The sequence below is a fragment of the Salvelinus sp. IW2-2015 genome, linkage group LG7, assembly GCF_002910315.2.
Source record: "Salvelinus sp. IW2-2015 linkage group LG7, ASM291031v2, whole genome shotgun sequence".
Lineage (NCBI taxonomy): Eukaryota > Metazoa > Chordata > Actinopteri > Salmoniformes > Salmonidae > Salvelinus > Salvelinus sp. IW2-2015.
This window is the reverse complement of record NC_036847.1, coordinates 5,848,033-5,863,844: the sequence shown is the minus strand read 5'-3', so window position 1 is coordinate 5,863,844 and position 15,812 is coordinate 5,848,033. Positions and strand designations below refer to the sequence as shown.

Sequence of the window (15,812 nt, the reverse complement as noted above, 5' to 3'; positions counted from 1 at the left end):
ACCTGCTGCCATGTTTCTGCACCCCAACTCCTGGGTTTTGGTGCATAGTTGAGTCGCTTGGCCTTGTTCCCACGTCGGAGTTAATGATTGTGTTTCAACCTACATATTGAATTGATGATCATTAGCACCTGTTTGGTATAACTGTTAAATCATACACCTGACTATATGCCTACAAAATCCCTGACTTTGTACAAGTGCACCTAGAAGAATTGATGCTGTTTTGAAGGCAAAGGGTGGTCACCCCGAAATATAGATTTGACTTAGATTTAGCTTCAGTTCACTCACTTTGCATTTAGTTAATTTATAAATATAATCTATTAACATTAACATTAACATGAAAGCATTCTTACTTAAAGCATTTTTTCACACCTGCCTAAAACTTTTGCACAGTACTGTACATATTTATGTTCACATACACACAACACACAACACGCATTCACGCACACACACACTAACACTAACTAGGTTGTTACCTGGTTCTTGTCCAGCTCACAGTTCTTGTACTCTTTCTCTCCCTGCTCCTGGAAGGTGACGATGACAAAACCAACAAAGATGTTCATCATGAAGAAGGCGATGATGATGATGTAGATGATGAAGAAGATGGAGATCTCCACGCGGTAGTTGTAGATGGGACCCATATTCTCTCTGTTGGAGTCGATGGCCTTGTACAGCAGACTGAGCCACAGAAACAAACGCGCACTAATCAGTGAGACGCTTCGTCAAAGTGAACGTCTGGATACGCATACGTAGGAGTGTGTATGTTCGCGTATGCTTTCGCTGCGTGTGTGTGTGCGCGTGCGTGTGTGTGTGCATCTGTGAGAGGCTCTTACGCAGGCCAGCCTTCAAACGTAGAGACGGTGAACAGAGCCATCATGGCCATGAGGACGTTGTCAAAGTTGAAGTCACTGTTGTACCAGATCCTCTCCCTGACCGCAGGCAACACTGTGTCGCCATCCTTATACAGAATGTATGTGCCTCTACGCGAGGAGAGAAGAAGAAGTTACACTTTTACACACAGATTGACATATCTGTGTGACACATTAACATACAGACATATGCACACACACACAATGGTAAGCTTACAATTGTATCCGGCATAGTGCAGGGAGGAAAAAAATGGAGAGCAATCCAACTCACTTGCATTCCTCCGGGCTGGACTTGGCCTCGTCTGTGCAGCGATAGAACTTGCCCTGAGCGAGAGAACAGAAGATTAACAGCTGCTATTCTATCACACACTATCACACATATACAGTTGAAGTCGGAAGTTTACATACACTTAGGTTGGAGTCAGTAAAACTTGTTTTTCAACCACTCCACAAATTTCTTGTTAACGAACTATAGTTTTGGCAAGTCGGTTAGGACATCTACTTTGTGCATGACAAGTAATTTTTCCAACAATTGTTTACAGACAGATTATTTCACTTATCATTCACTGTATCACAATTCCAGTGGGTCAGAAGTTTACATACACTCAGCCTTTAAACAGCTTGGAAAATTTCAGAAAATTATGTCATGGCTTTAGAAGCTTCTGATAGGCTAATTGACATCAATTGAGTCAATTGGAGATGTACCTGTGGATGTATTTCAAGGCCTACCTTCAAACTCAGTGCCTCTTTGCTTGACTACATGGGAAAATCAAAAGAAATCAGCCAAGACCTCAAAAAAAGATTGTAGACCTCCACAAGTCTGGTTCATCCTTGGGAGCAATTTCAAAACGCCTGAAGGTACCACGTTCAGCTGTACAAACAATAGTACACAAGTATAAACACCATGGGACGACGCAGCCGTCACACCGCTCAGGAAGAAGACGCTTTCTGTCTCCTAGAGATGAACGTACTTTGGTGTGAAAAGTGCAAATCAATCGCAGAACAACAGCAAAGGACCTTGTGAAGATGCTGGAGGAAACAGGTACAAAAGTATCTATATCCACAGTAAAACAAGTCCTATATCAACATAACTTGAAAGGCCACTCAACAAGGAAAAAGCCACTGCTCAGAAACCGCCATAAAAAAACCAGACTACAGTTTGCAACTGCACACAGGGACAAAGATCATACTTTTTGGAGAAATGTCCTCTGGTCTAATGAAACAAAAATAGAACTGTTTGGCCATAATTACCATTGTTATGTTTGGAGGAAAAGGGGGGAGGCTTGCAAGCCGAAGAACACCATCCCAACCGTGAAGCACGGGGGTGGCAACATCATATTGTGGGGGTGCTTTGCTGCAGGAGGGACTGGTGCACTACACAAAATAGATGGCATCATGAGGTAGGATAATTATGTGGATATATTGAAGCAACATCTTAAGTCATCAGTCAGGAAGTTAAAGCTTGGTCGCAAATGGGTCTTCCAAATGGACAATGACCCCAAGCATACTTCCAAAGTTGTGGCACAATGGCTTAAGGACAACAAAGTCAAGGTATTGGAGTGGCCATCGCAAAGCCCTGACCTCAATCCTATTAACAATTTGTAGGAAGAACTGAAAAAGCATGTACGAGCAAGGAGTCCTACAAACCAGACTCAGTTACACCAGCTCTGTCAGGAGGAATCGGCCAAAATTCACCCAATTTATTGTGGGAAGCTTGTGGAAGGCTACCCAAACGTTTGACCCAAGTTAAACAATTTAAAAGCAATGCTACCAAATACTAATTGAGTGTATGTAAACTTCTGACCCACTGGGAATGTGATGAAAGAAATAAAAGCTGAAATAAATCATTCTGTCTACTATTATTCTGACATTTCATTCTTAAAATAAAGTGGTGATCCTAACTGAACAAATACAGGGAATTCTTACTGGGATTAAATGTCAGCAATTGTGAAAAACTGAGTTTAAATGTATTTGGCTAAGGTGTATGTAAACTTCTGACTTCAACTGTATAATGAATTGCACACACAACACTCATTCCGTCATACTACAATGGAGGTAGGTACCTTGAAGAGCTGCACTCCTATGCAGGCGAACATGAACTGTAGCAGCGTGGTGACGATCATGATATTACCAATGGTCCTGATGGCCACAAATACACACTGGACCACATGCTGCAGGGTCAGGGGTCAAAAACAGAGGCGACGAGAGAGAAAAGGTCAGGGACGAATCAACCTCATTGAACCCTCTACCCTTAGCATGATGATTTGCAGGGGATTTCAGTGGCTGGTTCCCTTGTGGAAGTGTGCTAGTTAGAACTGGTTTTCTCTGGGTGCGTTGTTAAACAGTTGTTCCACTGTGGCCCACTGGACCCCTGTCTCACCTTGAGGCCCTTGGCTCTGTTGATGGCCCTCAGGGGCCGCAGCACCCTCAGCACACGCAGGATCTTCACCACCGAGATGGCGGACGACCTGAACACCAAACAGAGACAGTTATGACCACATTGGTTGGTTGCTTGATTGGTGGATGGATGGATTGGTTACGTACTGAATGCCGAAGGACACCAGAGAGACTCCCACCACCAGTAGGTCCAGCAGGTTGAAGTAGTTCCTGCAGAAGGCTCCTTTATGGAGGAAAGCCCCAAACGCTGTCATCTGGAGAGCACAGAGATACCTGCGTCAGATATCCTGAACTTATACACTGGGCTGTCCCTTACTAGACACAATAGCTTTAGCCATAACTGTCGATGACATAGACGTGGGCAGGCAGACAAACACACACCGTCTTGTTTATCTAACCTTGTGGGGACAAACAATTGATTCCCATTAACCCTGAACCCAACCCTGACCATAACCCCAAAAACCTAACCCTAACCCTAAACCTACCCTTTAACCCCAAATCCTAACCCTAACCCTCACACTAATTTTAACCTTAACCCTAAATTGTGGGGACACTCTTGTGGTGACTTCTGGTCCACACAAGTATAGTGAAACACGTCCACCTACACACAGATCTAGTTCCACTCTTACTCAAACTCCTACGCATGCTTCTCAATGTGATAATCAATGCCAGAAAAATGGGTTTCTATAGAAACTCAGACACAACAAAGTACACATTTAATTGCATATCAGACAATCGCCATCACCTGCACATCTTCTCACACACACACACACACACACACACACACACACACACACACACACACCACCCACACACACACACACACACACACACACACACACACACACACACACACAAGACAGCACAACAGGCATGACATTTAAAACATAGACAAATGAGAACTGTTCTGACGTTGGACACATCATTTCAGAGATATTCCTATTCATTTCCTATAGAGATTATAACAAAGTTCGCTCAAACTGCAAAGATGGCTCAAATTGGGGAGTTGGGGGGGGGGGGGGGGGGGGGGGGGGGGGGGGTTAAGGTTGCATTCAAAAGAGTAGTCAAATTGCTTCAGAGTCATTCATGTGGGTCGTGGTTTCATGCACATTCTGTGGAAGTACTCGAGGGGGAAGAATGACAACATCATACCAATAGGATGCGGATGCCATATCTGTTTATGCTTTAGTTCAGGCCAAACTCAGAACTTGTTGGCTAAAGGAGAAACAGATCTGCCAACCAGGGTAGGAATCTCTATGGTGGAGATTCACAAAGAGGATGAGCCCTCATCTTTACAGGGTGCAGTTTAAACTGTACACAATAAGAATGCAGTGGATCATGCTACTCTCAGAAAATGTACACGGATACATATTGCCCCCTCTTTTGGCTCCAAATGAAAATAATAACAACTCATGGGATAACAACTGATGTTATCTATTGAGCTTCGGGTCCGTTTGTGATTAAAAGAGGTGCCGTGACGGTTGCTGACAGACAAATGGGGGAAAAACGTGTGCCATTTACAAACAGGCGACATACAGTAGACAGGGGAGTGCAGCAAGGCTATGGTTGTCATAGAAACCAGGTTACCTTCAACAGGATCTCAAAGGTAAACATACTAGTGAAGACATAATCTGCATAGCCTAGGATCTGGAAAGCAACGAGAAGGTTGGAGTGTTACCACACAAGCAGTAGAGCACAGCACACACACACAGCGGGGGGGAAGCATTTACCTTCAACAGGATCTCAACAGTAAAGATTGCCGTGAAAGCATAGTCAAAATAACCAAGTATCTGCAAAAGGCAATGTGAAAGTTTAACAGGAGGTCAAGGAATCACCACATGACATGATATCAACAACTTCAGAATGCATCAACCGTCCTAAATTGATAGTATAGGTTTGAGTTTTTAGTTCAAATGTAGTTTTTAACATGGATATTCCATATCACCGTTAAACATGATCTTAATGTCATTCCTGTAAAATGACTGTAAAATGACTGTAAAATGACTGTAAAATGACTGTAAAATGACTTTCATGGAAGTAGACATCATCTTGATGCTATTAAAGGTGCAATATGCAGAATTGGCTCCGCCATTTCCTGGTTGGTTCTAATAGTTTGCCTAACTACTATCTAAACCGCTGAGAAATATATTTTCAATAACCAAAAAGATAGTTTTTTCAGCCGTTTGAAGCTGGTGCACAAAACCCGGAAGTAAACGAGGCAAAAGCGTAACTTAAGAACGGGAAGCATAGAAATAGCGCACATAGAACAGATCTACCTCTTCTTAGGCTTGCTTTCAATGAGAATGACAGATCTATAACTCACATTTATATCTACATTTGGTCGGGTCGCCCAAAAAGTGACATATTGCAACTTTAATGGTTATTTTGACTGTCAGAGAAAAGGCTGCTGCAGCATACATACGATGTTGCGTGCCGAGAAGTTGCGTATGGGGTCCTCAGCAGCCAGAGACACAGAGCTCAGCATGATGAAGACCAGGATGAGGTTGGTGAAGATGTGGTGGTTGGTCAGCTTGTGGCAAGCCACCCGGACCCTGAGAAAGAAAGCCATTTAATTACACATTATTTGTGTGTGTGTGTGTGTGTGTGTGTGTGTTTCAAGTTTTAATGTCACATGTACAAGCACAGTGAAATGCCTTTCTTGCGAACTCAAAACCCAACAATGCAATAATCAATAACAATGTAATACTAGAAAAAACAGATGAGAAATAAGAAGAAATATGAAGAACACAATAAGTAAGTAACATACTACATACAGGGTCAGTTCAATACCATACTATATACAGGGTCAGTTCAATACCATACTATATACAGGGTCGGTTCCAATACCATACTATATACAGGGTCGGTTCAATACCATACTATATACAGGGTCAGTTCAATACCATACCATATAGATGGTCAGTTCAATACCATACTATATACAGGGTCAGTTCAATACCATACTATATACAGGGTCAGTTCAATACCATACCATATAGATGGTCAGTTCAATACCATACTATATACAGGGTCAGTTTAATACCATACCATATACATGGTTAGTTCAATACCATACTATTTACAGGGTCAGTTTAATACCATACTATTTACAGGGTCAATTCAATACCATACTATATACAGGGTCAGTTCAATACAACTATATACAGGGTCAGTCAATACCATACTATATACAGGGTCAGTTCAATACCATACTATATACAGGGTCAGTTCAAAACCATACTATATACAGGGTCGTCCAATACCATACTATATACAGGGTCGGTTCAATACCATACTATATACAGGGTCAGTTCAATACCATACTATATACAGGGTCAAGTTCAAAGCCCATACTATATACAGGGTCAGTTCAATACCATACTATATACAGGGTCAGTTCCAATACCATACTATATACAGGGTCTGTTCAATACCATACTATATACAGGGTCAGTTCAATACCATACTATATACAGGGTCAGTTCAATACCATACTATATACAGGGTCAGCTCAATACCATACTATATACAGGGTCAGTTCAATACCATACTATATACAGGGTCAGTTCAATACCATACTATATATTGGGTCAGTTCAATACCATACTATTTACAGGGTCAGTTCAATACCATACTATATACAGGATCAGTTCCAATACTATATTTACAATGTGCAGGGATGCTGGAGTGATGGAGGTAGATATGTATAGGGGGAAGGGGACAGGGATACTGGAGTGATGGAGATAGATATGTATAGGGGTAAGCATACTAAATACAGGGTCAGTTCCAATACCATATTTACAATGTGCAGGGATGCTGGAGTGATGGAGGTAGATATGTATAGGGGTAAGCATACTAAATACAGGGTCAGTTCCAATACCATATTTACAATGTGCAGGGACGCTGGAGTGATGGAGGTAGATATGTACAGGGGTAAGGTGACAGGGATACTGGAGTGATGGAGGTAGATATGTACAGGGGTAAGGGGACTAGGCAACAGGATAGGAGATAAACAGAGTAGCAGCAGCTTGTATGTGAGTGGGAGTGTGGGTGTGTAGAGTGTGCGTAAAGACAAAACTGGGTCAATAAATATACAAGGTATGAATATAAATGTATGTGCATATTATGTGTGATTGAGCAGATGGGGTGAGTGTGTAGGGCCCTGTGAATCTGCGTAAAGACAAAACTTGAAACACACACACACACAAAACTAGGTCAATAAATATACACGGTTAACTCAGATAGTCCGTGTAGCTATTTTGTCAGCTATTTATCAATCGTATTGATTGGGGATAGAAGCCGTTCAAGAGCGGTACGGCTTGCCGTGCGGAAGCAGAGAGAATAGTCTATGGCTCGGGTGGTTGGAGTCTTTAAAGATTTTCCGGGCCTTTCTACCACACCGCCCAATATAAATGTCCTGGACGGCAGGGAGCTCGGCCCGAATGATGCACTGGTCTTTCCACTCCACCCTCTGTAGCGCTATGTGATCGAGGGCAGTGCTATTGCCATACCAGGCAGTGATGCAGCCAGTCAAAAAGTCTCTCAATGGTACAGCTGTAGAACTTTTTGACGATTTCAGGACCAATGCCAAACTTTTTCTAACCTCCTGAGGGAGAAGAGCCTTCTTCACAACTGTGCACATGTGTTTGGACCATTTTAAGTCTTTATTGATTTGAACACAGAAGAACTTGAAGCTCTCGACCTGCTCTACCGCAGCCCTCTCGATGTGAATGGGGGCGTGCTCACGCCCCTGTTTCCTGTGGTCCACGAACAGCTCCTTGGTCTTACTGACACTGAGGGAGAGGTTGTTGCTCTGGCACCACACTGCCAGGTCACTGACCTCCTCCCTGTAGGCTGACTCATCGTCGACGGTCATCTGGCCTACCACCGTCGTGTCGTCAGCAAACTTGATGATTGTGTTGGAGTCATGCCTGGCCATGCAGTCGTGGGTGAACAAGGCGTACAGGAGAGGACTAAGCACACACCCTTGTGGGGCCCCTGTGTTGAAAGTCAGCGTGGAGGAGGTGATGTTGCCTACCCTCACCACCTGGGGTCGGCCCGTAAGGAAGTCCAGGATCCAGTTGCAGAGGGAGCTGTTCAGACCCACAGTACTAAGCTAGGTGACGCGCTTGGAGGGGACGAAGGGTGTTGAATGCTGAGCTGTAGTCAATGAACAGCATTCTCACATAGATATTCCTCTTATCTAGGTGGGTGAGGGCAGTGCGGAGAGCAATTGAGACTGCGTCATCTATGGATCTCTTGGGAGTGTATGCAAAAAAGTCAGTGTGCGTGTGTTTGCATAATATCCTATGTTTTGTACTGAGGCCTACTCACAGGTTAGTGTTGCTGAAGATGAAGAAAGCGCTGCCCTCAGGGATGGGCGGAGTCTTCTCCTTGACGCTGAGGTCCGACAGCCTCTGAGGGCGTGGCCCAATCGGAACCTCCGGGAGCTCATCATCGTCATCATCGTCGTCATCATCACCAACTGGGGAGAGACCCAGGATCGGAGACAAAGCAGTGTCAGGGCACGGAAGCTACAGCACCAAAGCTAGGCCAGAAGAGTTTACCTGGAGTATCTGGAGTGGGATACGGCTCCTTCGCCTCTTCCACTTCCTCCTCCAATGGAAGCTACACCCACACAGACACAAATGACATGTCAGGATTGTATCAGTACTGTTATGAATGCCACATGGTTTAACCTCACTGTACCATCCTGAGTTGCTAAAAATGTAGACGTGAATAAATACCCAGGGATTACCAGCACAATTTGTTACCTAATGGTGCCTCTGTGTGGTTATGGATTGCTCTCCTCTGACTTTCTAAACTCTGAAACTAAAAGTCAGTCTGTGATTACCTTGATCTCCCCATCCTGGCTTTCAGGTTTCAGATCCTCTGTCTTGTCTGTGTCACTTCTGGAGAAAATGACCCCAAACACAAGACAACCTCCATGTCAAATCAAATCAAATGTCAGGTACGGAGGAAAAACAAAACCACAACACTATCTCCTATCAGTCAGACAGTATTGGCATTACCTGGAACTCTTCTTCCTCTCCTTCTCCTCCTCTTCCTCCTTCTGGGCTGTGTTCAGGCTCTCTGCGTCTGCCAGGTTGTCAACGGCGATGGCCAAGAAGACGTTCAGCAGGATGTCTGATTACACACAGGACTTAAGGGCAACAGAGCTACAACGTTCACCTAACGTTTCAATGTAATGCACTGTTCTTCACTCCTGGTCCTGTGGGCCTGCAATGTGTGCAGGGTAACTCATGACTAGCTGAGTCAGGTGAGTTAGTGCTGGGGCGAAACAAACGCCTGCACATATTGTGGCTCTCTAGAACCAGCGGATAACATTGTTCGAAACTCTAAACAGCTACATGCAGTGGAATCCATGTGTTAGAAACAGGATACAGTTTCCGCAGACAAAGAGGATGATGAAGTAGATGCTGACGACCATGCCTGATGAGAAGGGTCCACCATACGCCATGATGCCATCATACATCACAGCGTTCCAATCCTCGCCTGTCAGGATCTGAGTCACACAACACAGTAACACAACGTCATCACAACATTATTAATGTTATGATTACAAGTCATCACAATTTTATCACAACGTCATATCGCAACGTTATCGCAACGTCGTCACAACGTTGTTGCAACGTCCTCACAACAGAATCGCAACGTCATTTAAGACGTCATCACAACGTCAATAGGTCAATAATCACTGTGAGAGAGGCGGGTAGAGGCGGCCTACCTGAAACACTGTGAGTAGCGCCTGGGGGAAGTTGTCGAAGGTGCTCCTCTTGGTTATCGTCTCGTCGAAGTTGAACTTGCCTCCGAAGAGCTGCATGCCCAACAGGGAGAAGATGATGATGAAGAGGAAGAGCAGGAGCAGGAGGGAGGCGATGGACTTCATGGAGTTGAGCAGCGACGCCACCAGGTTACTGAGAGATGCCCAGTGGCTAAAGGGCATAGAGAGAGAGAGCGAGAGAGAGAGTTAAGATGAATGCAAAACACACAAACACACACACATGCACACACATACCTAGACACCGATATACATTCTTCCAACAGTATATGACAAATCAAACCAGCGGGTGAAGAACACGATACGACGTGAAAGTATCACAGTGGCAAAAACATTTTGGCCAAAATACACCTCCACAACATCAATCTATGTTCAGCCTCTCCTGGCGTCTCCCAGTCTCACCGTGTGACCTTGAAGATGCGTAGCAGGCGGACACAACGGAACACAGAGATGCCCAGAGGAGACATGATGGCCAGCTCCACCAGGATGGTCTCCACGATGCCGCCGCACACCACGAAGCAGTCGAAGCGGTTGAACAGGGACACGAAGTAGGCCTGCAGGCCCAGACTGTACATCTTCACCAGCATCTCACACGTGAACAAAGCCAGCAGAACCTTGTTGGCCACATCTGGAGAGCAGAGGACATCAGCATGTAGACACTGCAGTACAACACGTTCCAGTTACAAAGATCATTGCTATGGGGATCTGGTAGGAAGGGTTACAATATGCTGCAGACATACAGTGTCTGGTGGAAAAAACTAAAATTTTATTGGCTATGTCACAGGTATCGTCGGATTATCAAGGACACTGTAGTACAATAACATTGCAGATTGTAAGATTCATACAGAGCGTAGGATGTATACTGGGTTCCTGCAAAGGACACTGTAAAGTGCATATTATGCTGAGGGTATGCAATTGGAAAATAGCAATTTGACCCTCTACCCACCCTGTACTTCAGTGAGCCAGTCAGGCTGGTTGTAGTGCTCTGACGAGATGGTGAGCGTGTTCAGAAACACCAGGAGGATCACCAGCCAATAGAAAGACACCGACTTCACGGCAGCACGACACTTCCTGCGGCAGAACCGGTTCCAGTGACGCCATCGCCGACTGCGAGAGAGAGGAAATGATGTCACAGTCTGACTCGAACTAGGAAGTGGTGTTGTGTACTGGTTGATCAACACAGGATTTCTTGCACAGGTTAATCGTGAAATCATGCTTATTAGACAGAAGATCTCAAATCTAAGTGTCACAGACTAAACAAAAGGCAGAGATATAATGATGATGATGATGATGATGAGAATGTGGTGATGATGAAGAGCACATGGGCAGGAGTGCAGTGACTGATCAGGAGGAACAGAGTGTGTGTGTGGGGGGGGGAAACACAAGCGCGTAACGATGAGTCACAATGCCAGGACCATGCAAAGAAAATTCATGACACATAGTACTGACAGAGAACTGACCTGTACTTTGATTTAGTCATTTTTTGACTGGGAAAATTAAGAATCATATTGTTAATATCCATTTGCATGAATGACGTATTACAGGAGCTTTTCAAGCTAATAGTCTATCCAGGTATAAAGGAATCTTGAACCTTGACAGACGGACAGACTCACCAGTGTGGCCCACAGCAGTTAGCCTTATCGTCCTCTCCATTGGGGTTGTCAGTGTTCACAGACTCTGTCTCGCTGGCAGGCACGCTTGCTGTGACATCACACAAACACAGGAAGTAAGGTGAGATCCAATTGAACGATGGCTCTGAGTTTCAGACCTAAAGAACCCTTATGGGTGAGTGTTTTCGGTTATATGGCTTAAATCTAGTAACCGTGTCATGATTTCATATCCTCATGATTTAGTACGGGGCTCTTTGAGGACTATCATTGACAGTCAGGGCTGATTCAGACGCAGACAATGCAGCACCTGCACAGATCCTCCATGTTGTTTACTATGTGAACGGGATGACAATAGTGTGGTTTCTAAAGGGGCTCAAAGCGTTATACTAGTGGATCTGTGCAGATGCTGTACAAACCATATGCTCAAGTACAGGGTTCAAAAATACTCCACAACACATCGAAAGGAAAAATCCAAACCACAACGCACAGAAATGGAAGAAAACAATAATGACAATGAATGACTCGAAATTACCACACAATGGATGTTTACATTGCAATCTATCTCTGTTGACCGATTACACATATGCATACCCTTTCCATAGTCAACATATCAATATATTCTGCAGACAATACATACATTATTCCCCTTTGATCCATTTCTAGAGAATTCTAGGCTACAACATGCACATGACCTCTCGTAACCTCTAGAAGCCTAAAACCTGCTGGTTGTGTCTCATGTACTTCTGATGTTCAATCCACAAATCCACACACTCACTACTTTATCAAAGACTCAGGACAAAATGAGAACAAGATCTAACGAAGAGGCCGACTGAGTGAAACGAAGCGTGAGTAAAGATGATTGAACGCAAGAAATGGAGGAGCATACATCAAGCCAGTAGCAAAGTACAAGCAAGAAAATGAGGGAGGGCAAAACACACACACACACACACACACACACACATCACAATTTACCATGTGACTCTGTGGACTGGCTGAACCAGCCAAACGTCCCTCTCTTCTTCTCCATTAGCTCAGCCAGTGTCACCCCTTGGTCTTTAAAACGCATGCAGTACATGCATTCAGACAGCAGAGGGAACAGCGAGTCACCAGGGAAGAAGAGGGAACAATAGACAATAGACATCCACCACAGAATATCAGCACATTTAAGAAGAGACTAGAGAAGCACCAAAGAAGACAGGAGAGATGAAAGAGAAGACGAGACAAGAACTAGAAGACAGAAAAGAAGAAGAATGAGTAATAAGCCATTGAAGAGTTAAAGTAAAAGAAGAGGAAGAAGGACATTGATTAGTATCGGCTGGGCCACACAGTTTAACTCTACGCCGAACATGCCATGTATGCAGTACGGTAGCTAGACACCCGACATAGACAAGTGACATAGAGAGAGGTAACAGTCTAACATAGTGAGGGGGGTTCTTCCACACACCCAGGTCTCTTTTCCCAGACCTCACACCGACACCTCGAGGCCTCAACTGATTCTACAACTGAGTGATCTTTGCCAAGAAAACCCCATTCAGAAATCACAGACTAACATACCTTAGTATGTTAAACTAAAATTAAAGCATGTGCTACACTGCTACTGACCACGTATACATACACCCTCTGAAATGAAGTGTTCTAGCATGAACCTACAATCATTGAGGACAGCGTTTGTTTGGGTTACCCTGATCATGATTAGACACTGTGGTGTTATTTCCTGTTTTTTTTGTTTAGAATTGCCACCAGGTCAACTGATGTCCCACGCACACTCGATAAGAAACAGTGCATCATGTAGCGACCATGTACAGGCCAATAGTAAGAGAGTGAGTGTGCTGCTACAGTAGATGGCCAATGAGGCACTCAAACCTACTGGCATGCATTAGTCTAACTCTCTAGATCTCACAGGCTTTTGAATTGATCACAGATCAAACATATCTCCACCAGGCATTATAGCTAATGACAGATCAAACATATCTCGCTCTCTGAGCCTCAGCAGCATACTCACTGAATTAAATCAGCACTAAAGATGGACATCTGGGAATAGATGAGTCATGTATTGTGTAGTGTGTGGGGGGGGGGGGACAGAACATGACAAAACAGAACAATGACAACATGGTCTGACGTGCCTATTACTGTATGTCTGTTAATAATGGCCCTGGTCAGATGAGCCTGATATCTCAATTAGACCCCTCTCTCTCTCGCTCAACAATGCCCCACACACACAGCACACACACGACACACACACACACACACACACACACACACCACACACACACACACACACACACACACACACACACACAACACCACACACACACACACACACACACACACACACACACACACACACACACACACACACACACACACTGTCTGTCCGTCTATCTATCTGTAACAATATCTATGCCCAGTGAGTGTCTCATTCAAACAGGAAGTGTTGTGTTGTCTCCTCCCACCACGCATCATACTTACATAAAGAGGATTTGGATTACTCGCTCTTTCTTTCACAATAAAGTCATATCATCATCATTCCCACCGTTCACCACCCTGCACTGCACAGATTGAGCACACAGGCAGGGGCTGACAATAAGTGTGTGTCAGTGGAGGCTCCTCAGAGGAGGAAGGGGAGGACCATCCTCCTCAGTGAATTTCATAAGAATTGAAAAACATTAAAAAAGTTATCCTTTTTAGATAAAACTATACTAAATATATTCACATCACCAAATATTTGATTCAAACACAGTTTTTTTTTTTTATGAAGGTCTACAGTAGCCTCAACAACATTCTGTAGGGTAGCACCATTGTGTAGCCGGAGGACAGCTAGCTTCCGTCCTCCTCTTGGTACATTGACTTCAATACAAAACCTAGGAGGCTCTTGTTTCTCACCCCCTTCCACAGACTTCCACAAGACTTATGACAACTTCCGGAGGACGTGCTCCAACCTATCAGAGCTCTTGCAGCATGAACTGTTGTCCACCCAATCAAAGGATCAGAGAATTAATCTAGTACTGAAAGCATAAGCTACAGCTAGCTAGAACTACAGTGCATAAAATGTGGTGAGTAGTTGACTCAAAGAGAGTCAATAGTTGAACAGTTTTGAACAAATTAATTTCTTCAGAAATTAAGAAGAAGCAAGAGAGCGAGAGAGATTGTAATTTCTTTTTCACTTAGCTAGTGAATGCACATAGCTAGTTTAGCCTACTCAAAACACCCGGTTCAAACAGAGGGATGCTATGTTAGCTAGCTGGCTATGACTATCCAACACTGGAACTCTTTCAAGTCAAGGTAAGCTTTTGGTTTTATTAATTTATTTCCACCATGGCCCGCTGGTGTAACCGCTATACTGCTTAGTGACTGAAAGTTACTGCATGATTGTAGGGGGTTTACTAACGCATTAGTTCTACTAGCTATGTTGACAAGGACGCTACTTTAGATAATATGGCAACAACGATGTAGGCTGTGTGTAGCAGTTAGGATATGATTTGGCTTGGAAAGGTTTTGTCGCCTGGTCACATACTTCTGATGTGTTGTGCACTGAAGTCCACAAACGAAGGGAAAAGGTGAGTGAACTGTGTTTACGCGTGATTCATTCCGCCGACTCTGTTGAAAAACGTTTCTTAAACGGAAGCAAACGGAACGAAACGGGGAGAAACATACCAGAATTTGTCCAATAGAAACTCTTGTTTGCAACTGTTGGACGAATGGTTACACCCTAGATCAGCTAGATGCAGGCAAGAGTGTGCAAGGCGGTACTGAATGTGTGCAGCTACGCTGTAAACTTTCATTCATAGGCTAGGTTGTAGCAACCTCGTGATGGGTATAGGGGAACATTTGAGTATCATGTAGTAGCCTAAACCTATCGATGTTACATTGAGCTGGGTGAATGGAATATGAATGACAGTCATCCAATATGCTGTAATAGAAATAAGGCCATGCTCATGAAAAAAAGAATCGTCCTCACTCATCATAAATGGCACTTACCGCCACTGGTGTGTGTGTGTGTGTGTGTGTGTGTGTGTGTGTGTGGGGGGGGGTGCCGGATGGCTGAACATTTCTTAGAACAGTGGTAGACAACAGGGAACCACATTCATTACGGCAAAGACTCAAAAACCTACAGGCTAACACAATAGTCTTAGGTGA

General features: G+C 44.1%; 1 protein-coding gene across 1 annotated transcript in view; it reads right to left on the bottom strand.

Annotated features, from left to right (window-relative positions):
• LOC111966893 (voltage-dependent L-type calcium channel subunit alpha-1D-like) overlaps positions 1 to 15,812 on the bottom strand; it is a 123,598-nt gene that overhangs the window by 23,750 nt on the left and 84,036 nt on the right. The window contains 17 exon segments of the mRNA XM_070444620.1: positions 474 to 675; positions 831 to 977; positions 1,138 to 1,190; positions 2,930 to 3,037; positions 3,247 to 3,334; positions 3,411 to 3,517; positions 4,994 to 5,053; positions 5,686 to 5,815; positions 8,598 to 8,748; positions 8,831 to 8,891; positions 9,118 to 9,175; positions 9,296 to 9,410; positions 9,669 to 9,789; positions 10,012 to 10,219; positions 10,468 to 10,693; positions 11,012 to 11,172; positions 11,679 to 11,766. Of these exon segments, the coding sequence (XP_070300721.1) occupies positions 474 to 675; positions 831 to 977; positions 1,138 to 1,190; positions 2,930 to 3,037; positions 3,247 to 3,334; positions 3,411 to 3,517; positions 4,994 to 5,053; positions 5,686 to 5,815; positions 8,598 to 8,748; positions 8,831 to 8,891; positions 9,118 to 9,175; positions 9,296 to 9,410; positions 9,669 to 9,789; positions 10,012 to 10,219; positions 10,468 to 10,693; positions 11,012 to 11,172; positions 11,679 to 11,766 (2,084 nt within the window).